At 42.6% G+C, this 26,919-nt stretch overlaps 1 protein-coding gene across 4 annotated transcripts in view; it reads right to left on the reverse strand.

The window, feature by feature from the left end:
- Positions 1–26,919, reverse strand: part of LOC306920130 (uncharacterized protein) — a 173,431-nt gene that overhangs the window by 45,870 nt on the left and 100,642 nt on the right. For all 4 annotated transcript variants that reach the window (XR_013789618.1, XR_013789619.1, XM_079496758.1 and 1 more), the window contains exons 6-8: positions 7,022–7,087; positions 5,360–5,446; positions 2,962–3,108 (exon numbers count right to left, since the gene is read on the reverse strand). Coding sequence is in view for 2 of the 4 variants with exons in the window: in XM_079496758.1 (XP_079352884.1) it covers positions 2,962–3,108; positions 5,360–5,446; positions 7,022–7,087 (300 nt within the window). In the remaining 2 variants the exon portion in view is untranslated. The remainder of the gene's footprint in view (positions 1–2,961; positions 3,109–5,359; positions 5,447–7,021; positions 7,088–26,919) is intronic.

The following is a 26,919-nucleotide window of genomic DNA, read 5'->3' on the forward strand; positions in this document are numbered from 1 at the left end:
TCGCTATATACACGGAACACCACAGCGTTCCCACAGTAATTCTTTTCACTTTTCAGGTACGGTACGGATGTGCAAATGGCTTCAGGTACGGATGGCCAAATGGCTACTTTGCATAACAGGTTTACTAGTGAATGTGCAAATGCATCCTCACACCTCGCATACGCCGTAAGCAAAGCAACACAGCATTTTGGCTTCAGTCGGGCTGGTGCCAGTATCCTATATCTGCACGCAACAATGCCTCAGCCACCACCGCAGCAGAAGAGGGTAATACTTGTTCAAACCCAACAGCAGGATAGATTTACAACGACTAAAAACTAAGCTAAAACCTAGTGTATTTCCAATACAAAAATGTTTCCTAGTACTATTTATACACGCGGGCCGTAAACCTACGTAAAATGTATATTAATCACATACTGTACATTATGTAGGCGCGTGTGTGCATGTGGCGTCATTAAAATACTGTCCCCCAGAGAAAAAAAATCACCTTTACACTGCTGTGGGCTACAGTGTACTCACTCAGTCCTACTGTACAGTATATTGAATCAGCTTGACATTTGTATGCTTTCTGTACAATGTATTCCTTGGATGAACATGTGTGTGTATGTGTGCGTGTGCGTGCGTGCGTGCGTGTGTGTATGTGTGTGTATGTGTGCGCGTGCGTGCGTGCGTGCGTTGACTGTTACTTGACTAGTAATGTATGTTTGTCAGTGCACATGCTGTGGACTTTGGGGGTGAATTCTGAAAGACCCTACGTAGCTCTCTGCTTCTGCTTGCATCCCATGGGTGCCTTATTCTCTCCCTCCACCTGCACTAGCACCGTTTGACCTCAGCCAGCTGAGCCAGGACAGAGACAAAGGTTTAGTGAAGAGATGGCAGCATACCATGGAACAAAAAAAAAACACGCAATATCATCTAACAAGTACGTACATTTGCAGAAATGCAAGACATTGGCAATGTCTCATTCAGAAGGAAAGCAGCTGCCGGCTCCCTCTCTCTCTCTGATTAGTCACTGACCTTCAAAGGCAACGGTGTTTCTATAGAGGTACCTGAATCTGATGGAGAGGTGCTTCCAAGGCAACGCGGCCATGAACTTGAACTTTTATGAGGCTTATATTTGGCCTCCAGACGGCTGAATGTCAGCACTGTAGGAGGCATCCATTTATGCAACTCTTTGTACTCGTCGAGTTGAGACGTGACATGCTTCTTAACCCATTTAGACCTGACGTCAAAAATGTAAAAACGTTCGCTCTGAAAGAATATATATTCAAAGATTTGTGCCGCATTTTTTACGATTTAAAAAAAAATAGCAGACCTACAAGCTCGTAGCGCGCCACTCGGTGGCGCGCTACGAGCTTGTAGATCTGCTATTTTTCAATAGCTAAAGCATAACATAATGCTTAGTTAAAACACCAAAAGGGGTTCCCGCCCAGAATGGGATATTATATGTTTTTCTTGAAATTATTCAATAAAGAATTTACAAAACATGTATACATGCTAACCTGTCTGTGAATGAGAAATTCCCTGATGCCTTCTTTTGCCTTTGATTGGTACCTTAGCAGACAATGTTTTTCAGAGTACATACTGTACCTCTTCACATCTTATGAATACATTGCTTCATTCTATCACTGCACTTCTGTTCCAGCGTACAGTACAGTTTAATTTAGGCATTTAGCAGATGCTCCTACAGTAATCCTGAGCGACTGACACAGCACAGTGCAGCATGACAAAGTAACTTCTTCAGGTTTGCAAAACTGCTTGTATAACAAATTATTTAATATTATAATAAAATAAATAGCAAATATCAGAAGCACGCACGCGCACACACACACACACACACACACACACACACACACACACACACACACACACGACAACTGAAAGGCACACTAACCCAGTTTTAGTTTGTGAATGACGCAATTAGGTTGCAACCTAATTGGAACCTTTTGGAAGTGAATGCTTAAGTCAGAGGGAATTGATTGCAAGAAGAAGGAAAGGGTGAAAGGTGTGGAGTACAGTGTAGCAGAGGTACTGCAGACAGAGCACTGCAGAGCCAGGCTCAGAGAATATGCAGCAAACGGTGCAGTCAGTGATAGTGAGAGAGAGAGTGTGCAAAGGAGACATGACACCTCAGGTTGTGTGTGATTCAGCTCCGTGGCCAGACTCTGCCTGAAGACATAGCAACAGGTGACACAGACACCGGCCGTCAGCACGGCGTACAATTCCCATTGGTTAGTGGCGTTTCTCCAGTGGAGCTGCACAGAAGGCATTATTCTTAAGACATCTCAACAGCCTATTCAGAGTCATCACTCACCTGTGTGGCATGTGTTTGTCTGAATAATTAGCTGATTGCCACGTTGAAGGTGTATTCAAGGTCTGTCAACTGTATTAACTACCCTACAGTACACAATGCATACACCAATTCATTTCATTCTCAAATTAAATTAATACTGGGTGCATTTCAAATGTCTGTGCTACCTTTTTATAGCATCACACATTCAAATTGCTCGTATGATTATTCCTTCTAGTCATTTTCACTTCAGAAAAGATATACTGTACATTATTTGTACATTATTAGAGTGTCTACAAGATTTGATGGCATACTGCATGAATCATCTTTAAACAATGTAGTCAAAAATATGAGATGAACAAATTAACCCATTTTTGGCGGGAACCCCTTTTGGTGTTAGCATTATGTTATGCTTTAGCTATTGAAAAATAGGCACCGAGTGCCGCGCTGCGAGCTTGTAGGTCTGCTATTTTTCAAAAATCGAAGAACGACTGGCATAGAAACATAGCTTTATCAGAAAACTGTCATTTTCAAACAGACATTTTTTTTAATCTGATCTCAGGTCAAAATGGTTTAAGAGTTTAGCCCTCCCATCTGAAATGAGGATGGAGACACAAAGCAAGAGCATGAGGCCTGCTGGCAGATCCTGGGCCTGTCAGTGAGTAGTACAGTACCTGTGCGTGCAGATCCTGGGCCTGCTGGGACTGACTCTGGAGCTGCTTCTGGAGTTGCTGTACACGGCACTCTGTTCTCTGGAGCTCCAGCTGTGTCTCCTGCCGTTCAGTCTGCAGCCGAGAGAGCCTCTGTTCCTGGAGGTCCAGCTATTGAACCACAAGAGAAGGGAGGAGAAAATCAATCAGTACAATCCTATAGGCTTTTTGCTCAGCCAGCCTGCGAGCTGAACTGAGTGCTAGTGAAGCTAAAGCTAGGAGGCACCTTGCCGTCCTTGCCTAACAGACACAAGCCACGCTGCCACCCAGGACTGTTCGTTACCAATAATAATGAATGAATGATCAAAATAACAAATTAAACAGTTGTTTATACAGTTTGCCATTTGCAATGGTAACACACTTCATATGGATGCTAACAGAGAAGCCATGTTTTATTTTAAATGATAGAGATATGTCAAGAATGTACAACAAAGTCTAGCCAGAAACATGCTTAACAAGCACAAAAGAAAGTGGGGAAAAAAGAAAGACAATCTATCATTTTCATTCATTTAAAAAAATGAACAAATATAAGTTAGTCATTACAAAATGATTATCTGTAACATCACATAACCTCAGATCATATAATGTCAGTACATATTTGCCATAGTAGCTCTTGGGAGCAGTCATTTCCAGTAATCCCATTATAGACTGGGACCAGAGGTGCACACACACCAACAACAACAACAAACTAATTAATTAACACTGTGTCATGCCTTGCTAAATCATAAGAGGAGGAGTTGGGGAGAAAGGATGAGAGGAGAGAGAGAGAGAGAGAGAGAGAGAGAGAGAGAGAGAGAGAGGTAGCGAAAGCGAGAGAACGAGAAGAGGAGGGAGCTCTGGAAGATGGAAAGGAAGACAGAAAAGGAAGAGAACGGACCTATAGGTACTGGTCCATTTGGACAGGGGCTGTAGTCCAGTCAGTGTGCCTGATGCGGCTGCATCGTCATCATCATTATCATCATCATTATCATCATCATCATCATCGTTGTCGTCGTATAGGAAAGATAACCAACCAGCCAACACGGATACCCTGACTCATCCCAGGACAGTTCTCCAATCAAACATCTGCATATGAGCAAACATTCCGTGCGTCCAACAAAGCCAATAATGAAAGAAAACCCAGGTTTACTTCCATCCTCGTTATAAAAGCATAATTGCGGCGTCCTCCTCGTCCATTTTCGTTTCTCCTTGGAACGTCAAATGAAAATGCCTGACGACTGCCTCATGAATTAAAAATAAAGATTATGCGGGAAATCCATTTCACGGGATCCCCTAAAACGCGGCTCATCCTTTAGCACACTCTCTTTTCTGTGCGTGATCCACACCGATAACCCTGGTCTCGCTTTCTTTCCCTCACAATCGCTCCCTCTCTCTCTCTGTTCTCCCCTCCTAAACTGATCAATACTTCATTTAAATCATGACATTAGCACACTACAAACTGGAAATAAAATAGAGAGATGGAATACAAATGAGCTTTGTATGCTAAGCGACGTGATGACAGATATTTATATTTCAGAGGACTGAAGGAGATATTCTTTTATTTTTTTATCAAAAATAACATGAAAACAAAGACAGAAGTAGATGCTGAAGTGTGCAGGGAGGGGGGGTTGTACTGCTGCTGTGATTCCAGCCCCTGTGCATCACGCTGATCAATAAGCACATTTAAATCCTGGCTGCGGATCGAGAGCGATATCGAGAGCGATATCTCCCCGTCATCAGACCAAAAGCAAACACGCTATCCCAATTATCATCTCAAATGACCACCGTCGAGGGGGCCACAAGTTGGATGCTGATGGAGGCATATTTCATATTTATTCAGCCCGAATTTTCACATTAGCACCTGAGCGCATAATTGCTTAACCCATTTAGGCCTGACGTCGGGAAAAAAAAAATCTTCGCTCTGAAAGAATATATACCTATTCAAAGATTTGTGCCGCATTTTTACGATTTTTCAAAAATAGCAGACCTACAAGTTCATAGCGCGCCACTCGGTGGCGCGCTATGAGCTTGTAGATCTGCTATTTTTCAATAGCTAAAGTATAACAGAATGCTTGAAACACCAAAAGGGGTTCCCGCCAAAAATGGGTTAATATATATGCACCCGCACACTTTTTATCTATACACGTAATTCACAATGAGCACAATCAATAGCGCCCTCTCTGCACACTGCCCCGCGCTCGTATATACGTCTGCATGAGATCATAATAATAAGCTGTCCCCCCCCCCCCCCCCACCCCACCCTCGCCACCACCACCACCCACCTTCAAAACCAACGCTGCTAATTTCCTAGCGCTCATTGGAGAATTGCGAAGCGAGAGTGACTGGCTAATCTTCCTGTTCGTCATTAATCCTGGATATTTACCTGAGCACTCTGGGAGTCACGGGCCTGGTGATGAGAGAGCAGGACGTCTCGCCGCAGCCTCTGGATGGTCTCGTCCCGCCGAGATAACTGGGGGGGAGGAGGGGGGGGTGCGCGTTGGGGGGGGGGGTGGTAGGCAGGGGGGGAGCCGATCAGGTCAGGATTTTCCCCGTCCCGAACACGACGGGCGAGCAGAACAGAGGCGAAGACAGGAGAGAGCAGAGAGGAAAGGAGGGGAGGACAGACCGTAAGACCCAACGCCAAGGCTGGATGTGGAGGAAACAGAGCCCAAGCCGATCACTCTGGGAACGTGCACTTACATATAGTCTGGCGCCAATGTCAACCAATGAGCAATTAGGCAGACAAGACTAAAGTTATTGATTGGGGGGGGGGGGTCAGTCTCTTTTTCTCAGGGCTAACTAGCCTGAGGTTGTGCAGCTGTAGACTGCCAGCCAGGGGGGGGGGGGGGGGGGGGGAGTCAGTCCAAGAGGCAGGGGGAGGATGGGCAGGGCAGGTTCTTCTCTCCACAGGCCTTGAGCTCTGGAGTTGGCTGGGCACTGGCCATTATCATTTAGGCTGCTATTGATCGCCACGGGCTAAATAAGCCTGCATCCTGAGCAGTCACACACAGCCAACAAACACAATAACAAAGACACGCGGGTGCATGCAGAGGTCCAATCAGAGGGGCAGCATGGCAGGCAAACAGCTAATGGTACTCATACACGGCCAATAGTTGAGCATCTTGGAGCATATTATGGGCTAATGGGAAGATCATGGGAAGAGCTATAGGGGTGATTAATTAGCTCAATTTAGATAAAGTCTTGCAGGATATGCAATGACATTGCAGTTAAGCCACATCTGGGAGATCTCCTTATAGACGTTAAATATAATTGAACTTAGTATACGATACCATCAAGCATTGACATGAAACATTTTAAAGGCCTTATATTTCGGATGATAATGGTATATGAATACTATAGATCATGGTAATTATAGTTTTGCATTTGTATTAGTTTTATTTACTTTTGGTTTTGACTTTGTTTTCAATTTCAGTTTAGTTTTGGCTGTTTTAATGTAATGTCATTTTATCTATGATTGCAGGTTAGTTTTGTAAACACAATGTAATTTCAGGAATTATTGTTTTTTGTAATGTTATTGTTTATTTATTTCAGTTAAAGTAGCTATAAGCAATAATATGTCAAAATTGTAATGAGCTTTACAACAATGAGTAACGGCCAAGCTACACCAGGCTTTTCTCGTGCGTTTACCCTAAACGCGCGGGGGTAAACGCGCGTTTTGTGCGCGAAAAGCCTGGTGTAGCTTGGCCGTAAAACGCTCTAAAAAATGAAGTCTCTGTGACACATCTAGGGGCCACAATTCAAAGATGTTCCTAGAAGCTTTGTCATTGGTCGGAAAATAAAAACCTGGTCGAAATGACTAACCAATCAGGAAGTAGACAGGCAAATCGACCAATGACAACGCTTCTAGAACAATCTTTGAATGCAAAGATGTGTCACAGAGACTACATTTATTCTGGGAGCGTTTTACCCATTGATGGCTGTCTGAATACAAAAAAAAAAAAGGTAATTAAAAATGTGACATTATTGCTTATAGCAGCTTCAACTAAAATGTTTATTTTCATGCTGTGGATGAAGTGATTATTACCTCAACCTTAAGCTCATCAACGGCTCTAGTTGCTTCAGGATGTAAAACATTTGGTTCACCACCTCCCTGGACAAACAAAAAAGCAAAAAGAAAAGGTTTGTTTAACAAAATTAATGTAAACTAGTCATTAGACTGTAGAGCTAAGTTCTTAACAAATGAATGGAAACTAGTCATTAGACTGTAGAGCTAAGTTCTTAACAAATGAATGTAAACTAGTCATTAGACTGTAGAGCTAAGTTCTTAATGGGATACGGACAGACACAATGGAGCTACATTCACTCCAAGATCACAGTAATTCATGGACAGATACAAAAAAGTAAATGTAATCATGGAAACAAAACAAGGGAATTTATGTACAAATAGTAGAAAATCCTAGTGAACATCTCTGCAAAACTCAGGAAGATGCAAACATGTTAAAACTTAATTAGAGTAACAGGATAATTATTAATTATTCCACTTGCCATGTCTTATATTATCATAGATACTGTAAGCCTCTGGTGTTGTGGCTGTGGACTTCGTTGACATTAAGGAAGTATTTAGACAGGTACATGGGTATCTTGGTGAAGTATCTAGACAGGTACATGGGTATCTTGGTGAAGTATTTAGACAGGTACATGGGTATCTTGGTGAAGTATCTAGACAGGTACATGGGTATCTTGGTGAAGTATTTAGACAGGTACATGGGTATCTTGGTGAAGTATCTAGACAGGTACATGGGTATCTTGGTGAAGTATTTAGACAGGTACATGGGTATCTTGGTGAAGTATCTAGACAGGTACATGGGTATCATGGTGAAGTATCTAGACAGGTACATGGGTATCTTGGTGAAGTATTTAGACAGGTACATGGGTATCTTGGTGAAGTATTTAGACAGGTACATGGGTATCTTGGTGAAGTATTTAGACAGGTACATGGGTATCTTGGTGAAGTATTTAGACAGGTACATGGGTATCTTGGTGAAGTATCTAGACAGGTACATGGGTATCTTGGTGAAGTATTTAGACAGGTACATGGGTATCTTGGTGAAGTATTTAGACAGGTACATGGGTATCTTGGTGAAGTATCTAGACAGGTACATGGGTATCTTGGTGAAGTATTTAGACAGGTACATGGGTATCTTGGTGAAGTATTTAGACAGGTACATGGGTATCTTGGTGAAGTATCTAGACAGGTACATGCCTACATGGGTATCTTGGTGGTGTATCGAATATTGTGGACCAGACCCATTGCAAGATGCAATCAGAAATGCAGCATCACTCCCAATCTTCCGCCGTAGTCTGAAGACCCACCTTTTCAGACTCCATCATGGCCCATAGCACTTATCCTACCCCCTTAGATAGCACTTTTTAGACTTAGATAGCATTTGAAACAGACTTATAGCATGGCATGTAGACAGCACAATAATTGCATTGTATGTAGTCATAGCACATCATAGTACATGTATAGCATAGTATAGTATATATGTATAGTTAATATGTATAGTGTCATTATATAGATATGTTCTAGTTACGTTCTTAGCTTACGCATGTTTCATGATAAATGCATTTTATATATGTGATGTATTCCCATACTTTTGTTCTTGCCTAATGTAAATCGCTCTGGATTAAGAGCGTCTGCTAAATGCCTAAATTGTAAATTGTAAGATGCTGTACTCTGTCATCAACCCTAATGTTGGCCATTCCAGCCTGTCAAAGTGGGCAGGGGTGAGGTGGGTTCGGGGAGTGAGGCCAAGTAGTAGCCTGACCAGTTTGTTTTGGGAAGTCTGGAGCCTTGTTTGAAGGGCCTTTCCCACCGCACACTCTTCGGAAGTATCTCTGTTCTGGCCTTCTGAGGCCACATGCTGTAGCATGCGCACAAGGGTTTGAGACCATGGAGCATGCGCACAAGGGTTTGATACCATGGAGCATGCGCACAAGGGTTTGAGACCATGGAGCATGCGCACAAGGGTTTGATACCATGGAGCATGCGCACAAGGGTTTGAGACCATGGAGCATGCGCACAAGGGTTTGAGACCATGGAGCATGCGCACAAGGGTTTGAGACCATGGAGCATGCGCCCAAAGGGTTTGAGACCATGGAGCATGCGCACAAGGGTTTGAGACCATGGAGCATGCGCACAAGGGTTTGAGACCATGGAGCATGCGCACAAGGGTTTGAGACCATGGAGCATGCGCACAAGGGTTTGAGACCATGGAGCATGTGCACAAGGGTTTGAGACCATGGAGCATGCGCACAAGGGTTTGAGACCATGGAGCATGCTCACAAGGGTTTGAGACCATGGAGCATGCGCACAAGGGTTTGAGACCATGGAGCATGCGCACAAGGGTTTGAGACCATGTAGCATGGGCACAAGGGTTTGAGACCATGGAGCATGCGCATGGTCTCAAATTCCCACCAAAAGCAACTACAAGCAACAACATGATCAGCTTTTCATTTCCAATGGATACAGGCTACACTGAGTGACTTGGAGTGTCGTGACGAACTGGCGAGTGGCGTCAATCACGCATATTTTGGCGACCATGGGCGACAAACACAACGAAAGCTATAAACATGTCATGTTAATAAACATGAGCACCAACGGTTTCAAGCGACAAGGAGCGATGGCCAATCAGATGACAGGTGTGCTTGTGAAGATCATTGTTTATTCATACTGTACTGTAGGTGAATTCTGTTTACAAAAAAATGTTAAACTGGCTGTTGCAAATGTGAAATGAATGAATATTGAGCAAATACATGGCCCATTTCTCCCCTAAAATGTTATGAGAAGCTATTGCTGGTAGTACTAGGTGAAATATAGATTGTTTACAGAGAAACCTACTTCAGAACCACCAGAGACATGTCTGTACCACTGGCTGCTGCAAGCAGAGCTCTCCTCCCCCCCGGGGACCCCCGGAGCTCAGTGCACCACAACTCCACTAGTATCAGTTTGAATTATAAAAAGCTGATGGAAAACACACCATCATTCACCTGTTGGGGAGAGGAGAGGTGCATGCTGGGTTATGATAGGATCATGGAAAAGGATAATAGAGAATAGAATCTGCACGATTCGTGTATGCAATTTGTACTGGAGCATGATTTTGTATGTTCAATAAATAATTATGACATATTGTTAGTAATTCCAGAGTTTAATCATACGGTAGGCAATTTTTTTAAAGAACATACATAGTAATAGGGGCAGCGGTGGCCGAACGGTTTGCGGAGCGTTCTTGTTATCGGAAGGTCGCCAGTTCGAATCCCCGGACCGGCACGTTAAAATTACCACCGCTGAAGTGCCCTTGAGCAAGGCATTGAACCCCCACCATGAAATGTTCTATGAGCAGGGCGTGGCTGTAAACAAGCATCTCAAGCTTAGTCCACTTACCCTGGGTAAACAAAGAACTTTGCTTTGCTTTGCTTAATGCCCCCTTACCTCTCCCTTGGCTAGGTATAGGATAGCTCTTATTAAAATGAATATTCTCCCTAGAATACTTTATCCATTGCAAATGATTCCTGTATTGTTGACAAACAAGGTTATCAAGGTACTAGAAGGCTGGTTAAGGTCTTTCATCTGGAGTGGGAGGAAACCTCGGTTGAAATAGGACAAACTTCAAATGGATAGCACAGATGGTGGTCTGGATCTGCCCAATCAGATGGCGGTCTGGATCTGCCCAATATAAGGCATTATCAACTGGCCGCGCACCTTACGGTGCTTATCCATTCAATGGGGGTCAGTAGCCTATGCATGTCAAACTGGGCATCCTTTTCAAATGGGGTCTTGCCCTGAAAATGAATTTTCAGGGCAAGACCTCGACCTCGTGCGTGCAGACTCGGCCCCCGGCCTGGTACCCTAGTCAAAATAAGGACCTTGAGGAAAATGTATTGGGGAACCCTGCCTTAGATGGAGGCTTTAAGGTCTGGCATGAGAAGGGCATTACCAAACTTGGAGATCTGTTTGACGGCCAGACCTTGATGTCCTTTACACAATTGCAGCACGTTGCCAAAATCTGAATTTTTCAGATATCTACAAATTAGACATTTTATAACTGAGGACACTTCACTTGTAACCAATAAATTATAGTTCCGCTTCACAGGTAGAACGAGCCCTCTCTTTGCAATTTTCCAAAAAACAAATTTCAATTTTCTAATAGCGAATTGAATTCCAACTCATCTTTATCCTCTCAGATTACTATAAGCAGTCCTGGGAAAAAGACTCTATTGATGATGTGGACTGGGCGTAAATGTGGGCCTATGCAAAAGAGATTTCTGTTTGTAACCGAACTAAATCCATCCAGTTCAGAATATTACATCGTAATACATATAACTCCTGCTCTCAAGAATAAAATGGATGTCAGTGCGTCCCCATTTTGCTTTAAATGCAAGACAGAGATTGGTAATTACATTCACTGTCTTTGGTCCTGTGTGAAGCTTCATAACTATTGGTATGACATTGTATCGGAACTCTGTTATTTTTGGTGTCCCAATTGATTTAAATCCCTTTAAATCCCTGTCTTTTACTTGGTCTCCCAGATGGTCACATTATAGATGTCAAACATAAAAGGTTATTCAACTTGTTAACGTTTGCTGCTAGGAAGAATATTCTTTTGTTTTGGATCAAGGATGTTGCTCCATCAAAGAAATCATGGCTTAATATTATAATGGACTGTATCCCTTGTGAATACATTACATGTATGTTGCATTCTAAATCGGGACACTTTCTACAAAATCTGGGATCCTTATTTAGATCATATTGGAGCTACGTTGTCTGCCACAGTGCTTGGAGGATTTCCATGACGATCTTAGATTTCTTATATACCAGCATTCTTTCCTAATGGGTGCTCTGCTTTTGGGTGGAGTATGCATACAGTAGGTCTACTCGTAACTGTAATGTTTTGGTGCCTATGATAACCGTGTTAATGAGAGTCTATCGATAGTAATTTGTTGTATTATTGATCATTGTTCTCGCCATGTCTTTGTATACTTCATTTTTATTTATTTACAATAGTGTTATGCCTGAGCTGTTTTTCTTTTCTCTTGTCTGTTATTATGTTCTTGTTGGGTCTGTGTGTTTATTGTCTTTAATTTTGTTAAAAATCACACCCGTGTGAACTGAGTGGTGTAAGGTCTGTCTGACGTAATGAAATCATGTCTGACGTAATGAAATCACACCCGGATGTGATTTCACAACTGGCTTTTTTTGTGCAGAAAGAATGACCATGGTTGCTACGGTCATCCAGTTCACCCGGGTGTGATTTAATTACGTCAGAAATTATTTTGAACATAGCAACCATGCTCATTTTTTTCTGCACACAAAAGCCAGTTGTAGGAGTGGTTTACACCACTCAAAAAACAATAAATATACTTAATAATCACACCCGTGTGAACTGAGTGGTGTAATATAGCCTGTCTGACGTAATGAAATCATGTCTGACGTAATGAAATCACACCCGGGTGAACAGGGTGAACATAGCAACCATGCTCATTTTTTCTGCACAGACTAACAAAGCCAGTTGTAGGTAATGAAATCACACCCGGGTGAACAGGGTGAACATAGCAACCATGCTCATTTTTTCTGCACTAACAAAGCCAGTTGTAGGAGTGGTTTACACCACTCAAAAAAAAGAACATCATAATGTATAACACACAACGGTAGGCTCTCTCATTACCAACCATCTGGTGTGCGATCGTAGTGAAGATGAATATTCTGTGACTAGGCTACTTAAAAGTGAGTAAAAATACATGGATGTCAATTATGGCAGTAGATTAGCAGTTGATTAAATATTCCTGGCTGGGAATGAGTTAAGCAGTGACGTCATTGGGCAGCCACAGTGGGCCACAGCTTTTCTGCCTCGTGACAGGAAACAGGGAAAGAGACGGGGAGTGACACGCAGCCAAGGTAGTCAGGCTCGGGAATCGAACCCGTGACTCACCGTCATCCTGCATTAGAGATGTGGGGCTCCATTTTCGTCACCGCTAAACCCCTTATCCCTAAACTTTGCCTTTTTTACTATTTTGAAAAACATTTTTGAATAGTTCAACTAGCCAATCTACATTGACACGTTGTGAGCTTGTAGACTGGCCATTTCAACTATTCAAAAAAGTTTTGCAAAATAGTAAAAAAAGGCAAAGAAGTTTAGGGATAAGGGTTTAGCGGTGACGGAAATGGAGCCCGTGGTGTAGTATGTATGTGTCTCACTGCCTCAGGCCATCGGCACCCAGGATCATGTAACTTTGTGTGACATGCTGTTGCAGTGTTATTTATTTATGTTGAATTCTCATGCTTGTTTAATGATGCATTATGCAGCGATTAACATATCAGTACGACTCGCTACAGTAAACTAGCTGTCACTTGTATACTAGGCTACATACAGTAGCACATTGTCTTATGGTGCTTCATAATGACTGTGAGCTGCCGAGGTCTAGACTGCCTTCTTATTGTGATTGACAGAACTCCAGGGTAAATAAACGGCTGGTGCCAAGTTAACAGCATTGAAGATTTGGGACATTTTTATACCAAAAAGCAGACAAATTCCTACTATAACTGCCACTGTGATTCATCCTTCACTCATCGCTGGATGGACTGCAGTGCGAGTGGAGCGATGTTGCTTTCCTCCAGACAGAATACAGCAACATTTCATTATATACATTTGTTTTAAATAAAACATATATTTAGACTGTTATATAAAGTTTATATTGAGCAGTTTATTTAAATCGGTAAGGATGTATTATTATATATTTTAAGTATGTTAAATGATTGGACCAGTTACAATGTTGATGCTTTGTTCAGTAAGCTATTGAGTGGCCTGCTTTAATTTGTATAGGCCTACTCTGTTGTCTCTGTATAAGACCAAGTTAGAGTAAAGGTGGCCTTGCCTTACACTAGCCGATAATCGGGCATTTTTGACGCTCGGGGGTGCCCGACCGCTCAAAGCGCGATCAAGAATGTTTGATATTTGCTCTGCCCCGCTCCGATTATCCTGTAGTGTGTGGTGCTATCAGATTTCAAATTCAGACTGAAAGAAATCGGCTAGTGTAAGGCCACCTTAAGTGCGGTGCTACTAAACTGGGTAATTTGATCATTTTTAGGGGTGTAATTATTTTGCTTCCCACACAGTAGACAGGTTAGAATCCTGGGTATTACATGTGTAGCCCATTTTGAGGAGGCATTTGCCCATGTCACCTATAGTATATTGTACGTAGGAGCCATCCTTGCCAAGTCACTCGTATGTATCTTCACCAGTCAAGGTCATCGTTACTGTACATTGCACAGTAGACGGGTTAGAATCCTGGGTATTACATGTGTAGCCCATTTTGAGGAGGCATTTGCCCATGTCACCTATAGTATACGTACGTAGGAGCCATCCTTGCCAAGTCACTTGTATGTATCTTCACCAGTCAAGGTCATTGTTACTGTACATTGCACAGCGATAGGGCACCACCATCTGTGATTCAGTACAGTGGCAGGCACATTAGGAGAGGTACTGTACTGTTAGAATGATGTCCCTGGCCAGACATATACTGTATATACAGTATAGTGTATATACAAATACATACAGTAACTGTCTAATGATGCTCTTTATTCCTTTAGCCCATTCTGGGCGGGAACCCCTTTTGGTGTTTTAAGCATTATGTTATACTTTAGCTATTGAAAAATGAGTACCTGCACAGACGAAAAACAGTCTAAGTCCAAATTTCAGACTGACCCCTCCACGAAAAGGCCTCGTTGTCCTGAACCCTTATCTATCATTTATATATTATGGATCAATAGTGTGGACTTAGACTGTTATTCGTCTGTGGTACTCAAATAACAGATCTACAAGCTCGTAGCGCGGCACCGAGTGGCGCGCTATGAGCTTGCAGGTCTGCTATTTTTGAAAAATCGTGAAAATGTGCCTCAAATCTTTGAATATATATTCTTCAACGTTTTTAACTCAAATCTTTTTGGAAGGTCCCTGGAACAACATATTTTCAGATGGGGGGGTCGGCAGCCAATTACATATGATATTGGGGCTCCTTGAAATGAAATAGTTTGAGCACCACTGACATAGAAACATGGGTTTTTCAGAAAAACTGTCATGTTTTATTGTTCGATTCTACATATTTTGTAGAATCGAACTTAGGTCTAAATGGGTTAGAGAATCGACCAGATTATAATGTTTATTATCTGTGTCTGAACAGAATGTTCTGTGCAGAAATGTGAGTCATACAGTATAGAAAGACAATGTTTCCTTTTCTCCCTTTTCTGTGGTTTATGGCTTTTATAACTGTATATACAGTCCCCGTTCTGTGGCATGTTGGAAAATCAATTCTGATATTTCCAAAGAGAGAGACACAATAATGAAAGGACAGGGGAAAAAAATCTCCAAGGTGATTGCTCATTCCTTGCAGCTTCAAATGGCTCGGCAGCAGAAGGACACCTTTAATATTCTGACTTTTCACGTCACTCTAGGCTAAATCCCTAGCAACCACCATAGCAACACACTCTGACTTCAACGTGAAATGCATGGCAAATTCCCTCCTGCCATCAAGCAGAGGAGGGAGGGATGGGGAGGGAAGAAAGAAAAATAAAGGAAACAAAGAATATTAAAAAAAGAAAAGAGAACAAATAAATATGAATATGCCTGAAAGAACAGAATTAAAGTGGATACCAGAAGCAGACACGCCACACAAATGCTCATTTCAAGAATCACACTTGAACATCTTGTGACATGTGATGCATTTACAGAACGAAAAACATACCGTGCATCTGAGACAACAGCAGAATGATACAATACTGAAAAGGGTGCAATTGTGATACACAAAGATACATTTTTAAGGTTCTCTCTCAAGTCTGTCTTCTCATGGAAGCCAAAGAGACAATAGCCAATCTATATAGCTCATCTGGGAAGATAGGGAAAATATGTTTGCCTAAGCAGTTGCGGGTGCGTAGGGAAGTTTGCGTGACAGCATGCAAGTCTGCAAGTACCATCAGGGCTTGTGAATGGAGTCTGGGTGGCGGTGGCGTGGACCAGAGCAGGTGGGTGCACATCTGTGTCTCCAACCTCCTCAGAACCTCCATAGTGATTTCCTGTACCACAGTAATGACCCTTTAAGTACGCCTCTTCCGTCTGAAGCTCGGGGTACACTCACATCTGGTCTGCTCATCAGGGAGATTTTTGCTTGCAGAAGCTGATGAGTCCGGTCAAACTTCGTTAAGTTTAAGGCTGCAGTCCAGTGGTCCCTGGTGACATACTACATGGAACAAAGCTCTCGCCTGGCAGAGACTGGTGGGGTCACAAATCCACAATGGTCTTTTACTGCCTCATTTGATGTCTCTTTATCCCCCCCACTCCTATACTTCCCAATCTCAGTTTAACTGCGTGGGTCCAAAATATGGAATTCTCTGCCATTACATTGTTTGGATATGACTAACCAACCAATATTTTCCATATGGGCTGCCTATATAAACTGGGTGTAAACTGTGTAAGTAATTTGGACAGGATTTATCCCCCAAGTAATCTTTTCGCATTTGTGGTGTCCCCTATGGATGAAAATGGAATTGCTTTTGGGGTGGATTGGACATTCCGTTCGTGATTGGCATTTATTGTAAAATAGGCCCATCCCACTAACTTCGGAAGCCGATTACGGCCGAATGATACGGACTATCAAAATTCTGGTGCTTTAATCGGATAGATCAAGAGATCATGTATACAAATATTTTGTGAGATTTGGACAAAATCTGTAAGTGGAAGAGCAAAAAGTGTGTGGTGGAAAATATTTCTAGACGTAAATGGGCGTGGCCTATATGGGGAGATGCGTCATGAGTGACCAAGGAATCCAGAGAAAAATACATTTTGATTTTACAACTTCAAGAGGTTCAAGTTTCAAGAGTTATAGGGCAAAAGCTAAAGTGGGCTGTTATAGCGCCACCGTGAAGCTGACTTCTTTTACAATTAAGCTTCGGAATTATTATGAACCTCCTCAACAAGTTTTGTAAATGCGCTTACGGTCTCCAACAAATCACACCCGTGTGAAGTGAGGGGTGCTCTTACATCATCATCGCCAAATTCTTACTGACAGTTGATAGTTGAAATCCCCCTATATATACACACACATTTACACAACATATCAATGTTTCTGTTCGCAATGTTTGTGTATGACGTAAAATTGTCCATTCATTGTCAATGGGAAGGCAGCATTTTCATACTCCGTATCGTTCGGCTGTAATTGGCTTCCAAAGTTAGTGGGAGGGGCCTGTTTCACACAAAATGACACAAATCACAAACGGAATGTCCAATCCACCCCACATTTTATTCACATGTCAAGGGTGGTTTAATCAACGGAGAGCCCAAAGCAATTCCATTTTCATTGATAGGGGGCGCCGCAAATTGTGCGCTATAGTGAGACAGGACAATTTCCTCCCAATCAGTAATGTGATCTATTACATCGCATTACCCACACTGTACATAATTTGGTGTTCATATATTCAGAACGGGTAAGGTCTAGTAAATGTAATTAACAGCGTTAAAGGACCACTTCACCACTTTTCAACATCTCTTCATATAATTGGTCCTCACTCGTTCGTTCGTGTAGGGCTACACAGGCAATTTGAACATCAGCCAAGAAGTGGTATCATCGTCCAGTTCAATTAGGCCGCTGACTCCATGTGGTGACTTGAAGATTGGTCATTCATCCATGATGTGTTCAACAGTCTGTGGTCTTCCGCATTCGCAGAGATCAGTGGCAGACACTCCAATCATGTGCAGGTAGAGTTCGGTCTTAGCTACTCCAGAGCGAAGTCTGTTGAGGTTGACCCAGGCATTCCGTGGCAAGTCGCACCCAGGAGTGTTGGGTGAAGGAGAGTTGATGAACTTCCTCAACGTGGATGTGGATTTGGACCTTTGGTTGTTCCAGCAGTCAAGGATCCATCCAGGGTGTGGAGGGCTCGTGGTAAGGAGTCTCCTAGCAAAGTGTTTGCGTTGGTCCTCACTAATGTTCATGATAAAACACCACAATCTTTTTCTACTCATGGACGGGTTTCTGAACTGCCCACAGCCCTCCTATGAGACACAGACTGGTTTCTGAACTGTCGACAGCCCTCCTATGAGACACAGACTGGTTTCTGAACTGCCCACAGCCCTCCTATGAGACACAGACTGAGTAGAAAAGGAGTGTGCCATTTTATCACGATTATTAATGAGGACCTATTAAACCTATCTTCAAAATGAAGATAGGTTGAAAAGTGGTGAAGTGGTCCTTTAAATGTGTTAAATTGAAAAAGGGCCTCATTAAGACCTCCATAATGTAATGGGCAATAGCTATTAATATTGGCAGAGTAACAATCAGGATAATTCAGGACAGCTGGCCTGAATTTACCTGCCCTGTGTTGGGCAATATTACTCAAGAGAGTAATATGTTACTTATTACATATTACTAGTAAAAAGTAAAAATATGTTTTTATTATTATTAATATAATTATTTCACAAAAACCGAATAACTAATTCAGTGGCAGTAACAGCATTTTCTCACCGTCAGTTGATGCTTCATATCCATAGGAGTCAAACCGCTGGGATAATTTGTTTATTTTTGAGGGGCGCTAGCCCCTCCTATACACAGGTGTAATGTTTGTCTTTAGTTCAATGTTGGTTTTGTAAACGCCATTGACAATGAAGGGAAAATTTACGTCATAATGTGTCATTTATGTCATATTGTCTCTTTATTGTTAATGGCGTTTAATGTTTGTGTTTGCACCGTTTGTTTTACATCACCATCACAGTACATCACCTAATCAACATGAGTTAGACTTTAATATATTAGCGCCCCTCACTTCACACGGGTGTGATTTTTCTAATTGGAACACAGTTCTTATTAGACGCGATATAAAACGTCTATGGGAATTCAGAATGGTGAAAGAAAAACGCAAATTACATCAGACTTAAGTGCTCTATATAAAGCCAACCTCACCATAGATACTGATTTACCGATTGTCACTTCCCATTACGTTAAAATGTTTGTTTGGTTATTTACTTTTTTGTAATAAAATCTTAATAATTGTTATAGCCAAGAGCCAACTCAATGCACACAATTATTTAAAAGTTGTATTTAACACCGGGTTCCGGTGTCAGTTTGCCAAGTCAGGTATAAACGTTGTGCCATTTGGTGAAAATAATCCATAATGATAATAATCACGCCACGCCCCCATCTCAGAAAACGGCGGCACTGAGAGGCTTTCTACGGAGCCCCTGAGTAGCCATGGTAAGAAAAATAAATGATCTGGTTTGAACGAGATATTATCTCGTTTGAACGAGATAATGATCTCGTTTAATTAACTTGTATTAACTTAACAAACGAGATAATATCGTGTTCAAGCAAGATAACATCTTGTTCAAACAAGATAACTTGATTTGGCTATCAATGTAGTTAATTGACAACAAGCTACTGTATGTGCCCCAAAGAATGGTCATGTAAATATGCTTTTTATTCCAATAACTTGTTCACAGAACCTAAAAATGCACATTCCAGTGCATAAACTTTATAAACTCATGCTGTCAATGTCGGTTTGTTCTCAGGCAGTCAAAAAAAAGAGAGCATATCTCTTTAAAACGCAGAGAAAAGGTAAACCCAGGCCCATCCGCGAGTATTTATTGCCAGTCAGGTCAGAGACACACTCACTTAGGTGCTCTGAGTAGCTATTAAACAAGTGTGGAGGTGACCTCTGCTTTTAAGCGGCAGTGTCTCCGACAGGCAGAGCTGCAGAGGCCACCATAAATGGATTTCCGAAAGTTTCATTCAGGAAAATAAAAATGGAGGGTAACAGAGGCAGGGCATGCATGAGAGCCATCACTGCGCTGGATGAGTGCTTCCAACTTCCTGCTGTTTTTTTTTTCCCAAGGAGGAATTAAATGAATGGCCATGAATTCAAGAACAAACTTTAGCAAATAAATAATGTTCAGAATCACATTTGCTTGGTTAGTTCGGGTTTTTTACAGGGAGCTGAATTGAACAGATCTCTGAAATCAATTGTTAAATTATAACTGACAATGGTATACTTACTGTATGACAATATCATTTTAACGTATTGATTTGCATTACACACGCTCGTGGTGAGAATGTGTATTTTCTTTTAATCATAGATTATTTGAAGGTCAATACGTCATTCGATTTGATTTACCTCTGAGACTGAAAAACGTACGCGTTTCGGCCTGTATGGCCTTCCGGCCGAAACGCGTCCGTTTTTCAGTCTCAGAGGTAAATAAAATCATGTAAAAGGACATAAAATGAGTGCTGGCATTCTTCATCTCTACTTATATCTTCGAGCCTTGCACCTATAAGGATTTTGTTTGAACCTGGAGTGCTGCGGGTTGTCTGCTACGGCAGTACTATTCTCTCAATACGTTATTCAAAAATGACAATGAGTGACAGTTTCAACCCTACGGTCAACCATGCAAATGTCTGTAGCAGCTGCTCTGAGTGCTCTCTGTTCAATTCATTTGGCCACAGTAGACACAATGTGGCCACGCTGCTGTACGTCTCACATGAACAAACAAAAAGAAGAACATGAAAAGAAAACACAGTAAATTTGAATGGAAAAAAAAACAGAAAACACGATTAGCTAGACCCTTTAACCTTTGAAGTGACAGGGGCTTTGTGCGGGGGAGGCTGAGGAGGCTCAAGAGCAGGTCCTGAATCAGCTAGATTGCATGCAATCTTAAATGCAATTAATGAACCCCACAAAGGCGGATTATGCTGACAGGATTATTTCCAACAACAATGCAACACCCGCTGCGAATTACACGTCACCAGCAGGACCTGCAGCTCTGCTGGACCACAAGTAGTCATTATGCCCACGCGCGCGCGCGCGCGCGCGCACGCACGCACGCACGCACGCACGCACGCACGCACGCACGCACGCACGCACGCACGCACGCACGCACGCACGCACGCACGCACGCACGCACGCACGCACGCACGCACACACACACACACACACACACACACACACACACACACACACACACACACACACACACACACACACACACACACACACACACACACACACACACACACACACACACACACACACACACACACACACACACACACACACACACACACACACACACACACACACACACACACACACACACACACACACACACACAAAAACCATGAGTGTTCATTTAAGTGCACAAAATGGTACCAAATGGTTCCACACTGATTTGCAAGTAGTCTCACTCGCTCTTTTGCGCACGCACACACGCAGCATGCACACACACACACACACACAAATTATATTCTTCTTAACTACTTAACTAACATTTTTAACTGACCTCTACTACACTCGTCAACCAAAGTGCCATTCAACAGCTTTTTTTCAGTGGAAAATGCACAATTTTTGTTGGCCGACTTTTGGCCAAAGGCCCATGTCGGTGACATGAAGAAAACATTTCTCTCACTCATCTCTAGCGGTCTGTTGTTCCATAGTGATTACTGCTGTTTGTGATTCCCATCCAGCCCTGTCCTCTCGCTCTGATCTTTACTGAACAGTGTGGTGCCAGTAACTTAATCAGTCCCCTGAACTTTGCAGAAGACCGGAAATGTTTGTCTTACTTCACCGTTTGCTCTTACGCCTCCGACAAGGATCTCAAACCGTCTGCAGTCCAAATGAGAGCTGTCTGGCATTTCTCGGGGCAATGTTAAATCAAATTAGTCAAAGCAATGTTAATTTCAAGCAGCATTTCATTAAAAAGTAAAAGATAATCAGCACCAAAGACTCCATGTCCTTCTGACTAATCTAATAATGCTCCGTTTGTTTGCTTTAATCACATTTAACGATTAAGACGCAGAGACATGGCTAAGTCATGTAGACAGAAGGATCTCATAATCTGCCTGTCATGGCCGCCTCCTGATTTCCTGCCATTCGTCACAGTGTAAACGGTGGAATGGGCGAGTGCTGTTTGAACTGCTGGCAGAGGGTTCTGTGAGGTGCACACTTGCCCCAGGATAGCAGAGGGTTCTGTGAGGTGCACAGAGGGTTCTGTGAGGTGCACACTTGCCCCAGGATAATACTTGCTCATCATCAAGGAGGGAACAGGAGAGATTTAGGTATCACTTTCCCTCAAAGGCTATGTTCAGGCTGGAAGCCCCCAAATCACATTTTTGGCCTATCCGGATTGGAATCAGATTGTTTTTTTTTATCAAGTCTTAGAAACCAAAAAACACATGGAAACTGATTTCCATGTGTTTTTTTTCTGATTTTTTTTTAAATCAGATTTGAACCACATAGGTCATTTAAATTCAAATCTGATTTCTAAAGATGTTTCTCAGTATGGACACTCGGACACTGAAGCTCGATTTATATGTTACCGTAGGATGTACCGATTTCTTAAAATAGCCGATCTACGAGCTTGTAGATGGAATATTTTCTGCGAGTGACACAGTCATAGGACAAAGAAAAGGTTTAAGCATTAATCACACCTACAGTACTGTATGTGTACGCAGCTGTTACCACAGCAATCACTGCAGATAGAACACAGTGGAGAACACTGACGTCACGTTTGGTGCGATACCACTCTGCACTGTTATTGGTTAGGCAAATACAAGGTCCACTTCCACTCTCATGCCACATTTACTGGGTTGTTCGCCCAGGCTTTTTGATTTATTTTATTTTTACTAAATCGCCTGGGTCTCCGAGGCTAGGTTGACGATGTCTGAATAGACGAATCCGATCTGATCATTTGCAAATAATAGTAGCACACTCAGGCCTAGTTCACACGTACCAAACACCAATCAAGCAATGTTTGGTCGTTTTTTTGTTTTTTTGGGCCACCACAATGCTTTTCCAATGGGAGTCACATGGTTTGATCAAACATTTGTGTTTGATTGCTGATTGCTGATTGCTCCCCCCTCAAACAAAAATGTTTGGTCAAACCATGTGACTCCCATTGAAAATGAATTGGAGCAGCAATCAAACAGCAATCAGACATCACACACGGACCGAACATTTGTTGTGTAGGTGTGTACGAAGCCTCAGGCCTCATTCACACGTATCAAACACCAATCAAGCAAATGTTTGGTCGTTTTTTTGGGCCACCACAATGCTTTTCCAATGGGAGTCACATGGTTTGACCAAACATTTTTGTTTGATCGGGGGGGAGGGGCAGAACACCACCAGCAATCAAACACAAATGTTTGGTCAAACCATGTGACTCCCATTGGAAAAGCATTGTGGTGGCCCAAAAAAACGACGTGACGTGAATGAGGCCTGAAGATCGTATTTAAGAAACGAATTGAATTTGCATGCAGTGTGAACATAGCCAAAGATCTGCAGGATGGAACTGGGGCCACAGGAAGACATGGCTCTGAAAACTGAATTCTGGATGGTGAATGAATTATCTTACAGCCAAGTGGTCACGGCATAGTTGACTAATAGTTGAAGATAAACCTGATATATTAGTTTAGTAACTGCATATAATTGTTGCCATGTTTCTTGTGAGAATCAAGTAGCCTACTCTAGGTGAAAATTGATTTACATACTATAGGTCAACAGAATAAGTAAATAGGAAACGTCTTTCATTTTGAATAAGCTTTGCTCGAAAATTCCATTACATTTTAATATTCCAGATATGCTTCATTCTTCAGGATAACCTCCAACACGGAGGGGTGTGAAGGTCTTTGGTCCTGTGTCGTGTGTAGGTCTGATTACTGAATTCCACGAGGCAACCATTTTGTTCACCGTGTTGAGTCTGCTGTTTGTACATTTGTTTATTTATTTTTGTACTTTCTGCTGCATAAAACAGGCATCCATGCTGCATATTTATCTCTGTGACTGTGTATGGGAGACTGTGCTGAATAAGGCATGGGGAGGAGAGCAATGAAAACACATATTAACCCATTTTGAGCTGGGAACGATTCTATAAATGTCTTCTAAATCCTGACGGTTTTCTGAAAAAGCTGTGTTCTTCGATTTTTCAAAAATAGCAGACCTACAAGCTCATAGCGCGCCATTCGGTGGCGCGCTATGAGCTTGTAGATCTGCTATTTTTCAATAGCTAAAGCATAACATAATGCTAACACCAAAAGGGGTTCCCGCCCAAAATGAGTTAAATTTGAAGAAACTCGTCAGATCTTTTTCCCCACTCTGAGGGAAAGATAAAATAATAAAAAATAAAATAATTCATTCCTTATCAGTTGTTGCGATCACTTGAATGGAATCAATCAATCGCGTTCCGCCCGGCTTTTCCTCTTCTTTGCTCCTCGTTTCCAAATCCAATCTCTTCCGTGTCATCTCGCCGCACATTTATAAGAGCCCGGCTCTTGATTATCTCCCTCCCTCGCCGGCGCTCCCCCCCCCCCCCCCCTCCCCTCCCCGCTGCAGCGTGCTCCAATGTATTAAATTAAATGAGGTGTCTGTCCAGGTCACCCCCCGCACCCCCCCAGCCCCCCCCTCCCCACTCTCACTGCTGGTAATCAAGGGAGGGGGACCCCTCCCTGGCGGGTTTGTGGCGGCCCAGCTGCATAAATTAGCATTAATCTAGGCCTGGAAAGAATTGCAGGAGGGAGGGAGGGAGGAGAGCATAGAGACCACAGCACAACGTCACACACACACACACACACACACACACGGCTACACCTCCTCATGGTTGCAGTGTCCCCCCCCCCCCTCTCTCTCTCCTTCCATACTTGTATCCCTGCCCGGTATTTCCACTGGCTTATCTCCCACAGACAGGCCTAACAAATGCTGTGAAGAGTAAAAAAAAAAGAAAACCCCAGTGTGAAAAAAAAAAAGAAAACCCCAGTGTGAGCTGTTGGGCTGCCTGGGCTCTGGCAATTAATGAATCATAGATGAGCGCTGCGTGAACACGGTTGAAATAATCCCACTGCTCATGTTCAGAAATACTGCAGGGTGCTAAACTTCTTTGTTCCTCATCAAATATTGACTTGCGATTTGCACATTTTGTGCCAATAGTGAATATATTTTGGTGGTGACAAGTTTTAGTACCGACTTTATGAGAGATTTCAATCTAGGAGATCTAATTAGGCCTACATAATCACCAAGGGTACACACACCATTATCTTGCCATAATACAGCATTGCACATATGATGTGCTCTGTTGTTTGCGTGTGTGCGTGTATGTGCGTGAGTGCATGGTGTGTGTGTGTGTGTGTGTGTGTGTGTGTGTGTGTGTGTGTTGGGTTGATTGTGATTGTGTTTGACAAACTGTCAGAGTAGCATGCTGATGTACAGCATATTGTTTCTCTCCTCTGCTCCCTTGTGATCATCAGTGATAGCTAAGGCAATTACAGGAGAAATCATCGCACCGCTTCATTCTGCTGCACCCTAACTTTAATTGCTTAACCCATTGAGGCCTGACGTCGAAATGTAAAAAAAATATGTCTTTTTAAAACACACCTCGTGTTTATCAGTGGTTCTCAATATTTCATGTCAAGGACCCCAAAAATTATATGTAATGGGCCGCCGACCCCCATCTGAAAATATGGGACCTCCCCAGAAGCAAAGATTTTAGTTAAAAACTGAAACTCTGAAAGAATATATATTCAAAGATTTCAGGCACATTTTCTCGATTTTTCAAAAATAGCAGACCTACAAGCTCATAGCGCGCCACTCGGTGGCGCGCTATGAGCTTGTAGATCTGCTATTTTTCAATAGCTAAATTATAACATAATGCTAACACCAAAAAGGGGTTCCCGCCCAGAATGGCTTAATGCATCCTTTACTGCAGCACAGCTCCGTTCCTCTCGCCTCCTCCTCGACGTTCCTCATCTCTTCCTCCAGCACCTCATTTTCCGCCGACTTCTTCTTGGTATAATTAAAGCTGAACTTATAATATATATAATATATAAACCTACACATCAGATCCACTCCACTATACTCTACATTACAGTATATAGGCTAAGCGCTATACAGTAGCGAGTAGCTGACAATCAAATACTCCATCACCTAAATAGCAGTAAGGAGAAAGGAGCCTGGTGCCTGGTGGTGTACTGGATGCTGTTTTCTATATGGAAAAGGAGCCTGGTGCCTGGCAGTGTACTGGATGCTGTTTTCTATATGAGGAGAAAGGAGCCTGGTGCCTGGCAGTGTACTGGATGCTGTTTTCTATATGCGAGTGCAGTAACCTGCAGGCTGGTGCTGCATACTGCCTGCATACTATGTGTGTTGGGAGTTTTTGATGTGCCCATATTTTTCTTTCAAATGTGCCAAAAAAAAGAGGGCATTGCTGTTTGTGGAGGAAAAATGAGACCGACTGATCCAAATCAGCAACCCCCCCCCACCACCCCCCAAAACCCAAAGTCCCCCCGGGAGAGTCCCAAAAAATACACCCCGAGCACAGCAAAACAAATATCATTAAAGTCCTGGCAGGGCTGGAATAGAAATAGTGCTTCTGCATAAAACCTGATCCCATCTGTCATAGACTGGGAAAAAGAAGAAAAAAAGAAAACACCCCGTTTTGCATGGCTTTCTGGACGGGGTCCTCACAAGCCCACCGTTCTGTCAATAATGTTAAAAAATCACTTCCACATCACTATTACAATTATGAGAAGGTGGACTGGGTTGTAGTTCAAGCACTTTCACAAAAAGGACGAGCTGTACGTATGTATGTACAACCAAATATATATCACTCATTACCAATGGAATTTGTGGACTGGAATTGAACAAAAATACTTCCACTATCCAACTAAAGCACACACACATTATGCACCGCTGCACACATGTACTGTATGTATGCATGCTCCAAACGCCAACAGGCACACACACACACACACACACACACACACACACACACACACACACACACACACACACACACACACACACACACACACACACACACACACACACACACACACACACACAGAGCACAAATCTGCACTCAGCCATTATTCAGCTGTACTCCTCCCCTGACAGCAGCTCTGGGA

Source organism: Electrona antarctica (assembly GCF_951216825.1).
Source record: "Electrona antarctica genome assembly, chromosome: 3".
NCBI classification, from domain to species: domain Eukaryota; kingdom Metazoa; phylum Chordata; class Actinopteri; order Myctophiformes; family Myctophidae; genus Electrona; species Electrona antarctica.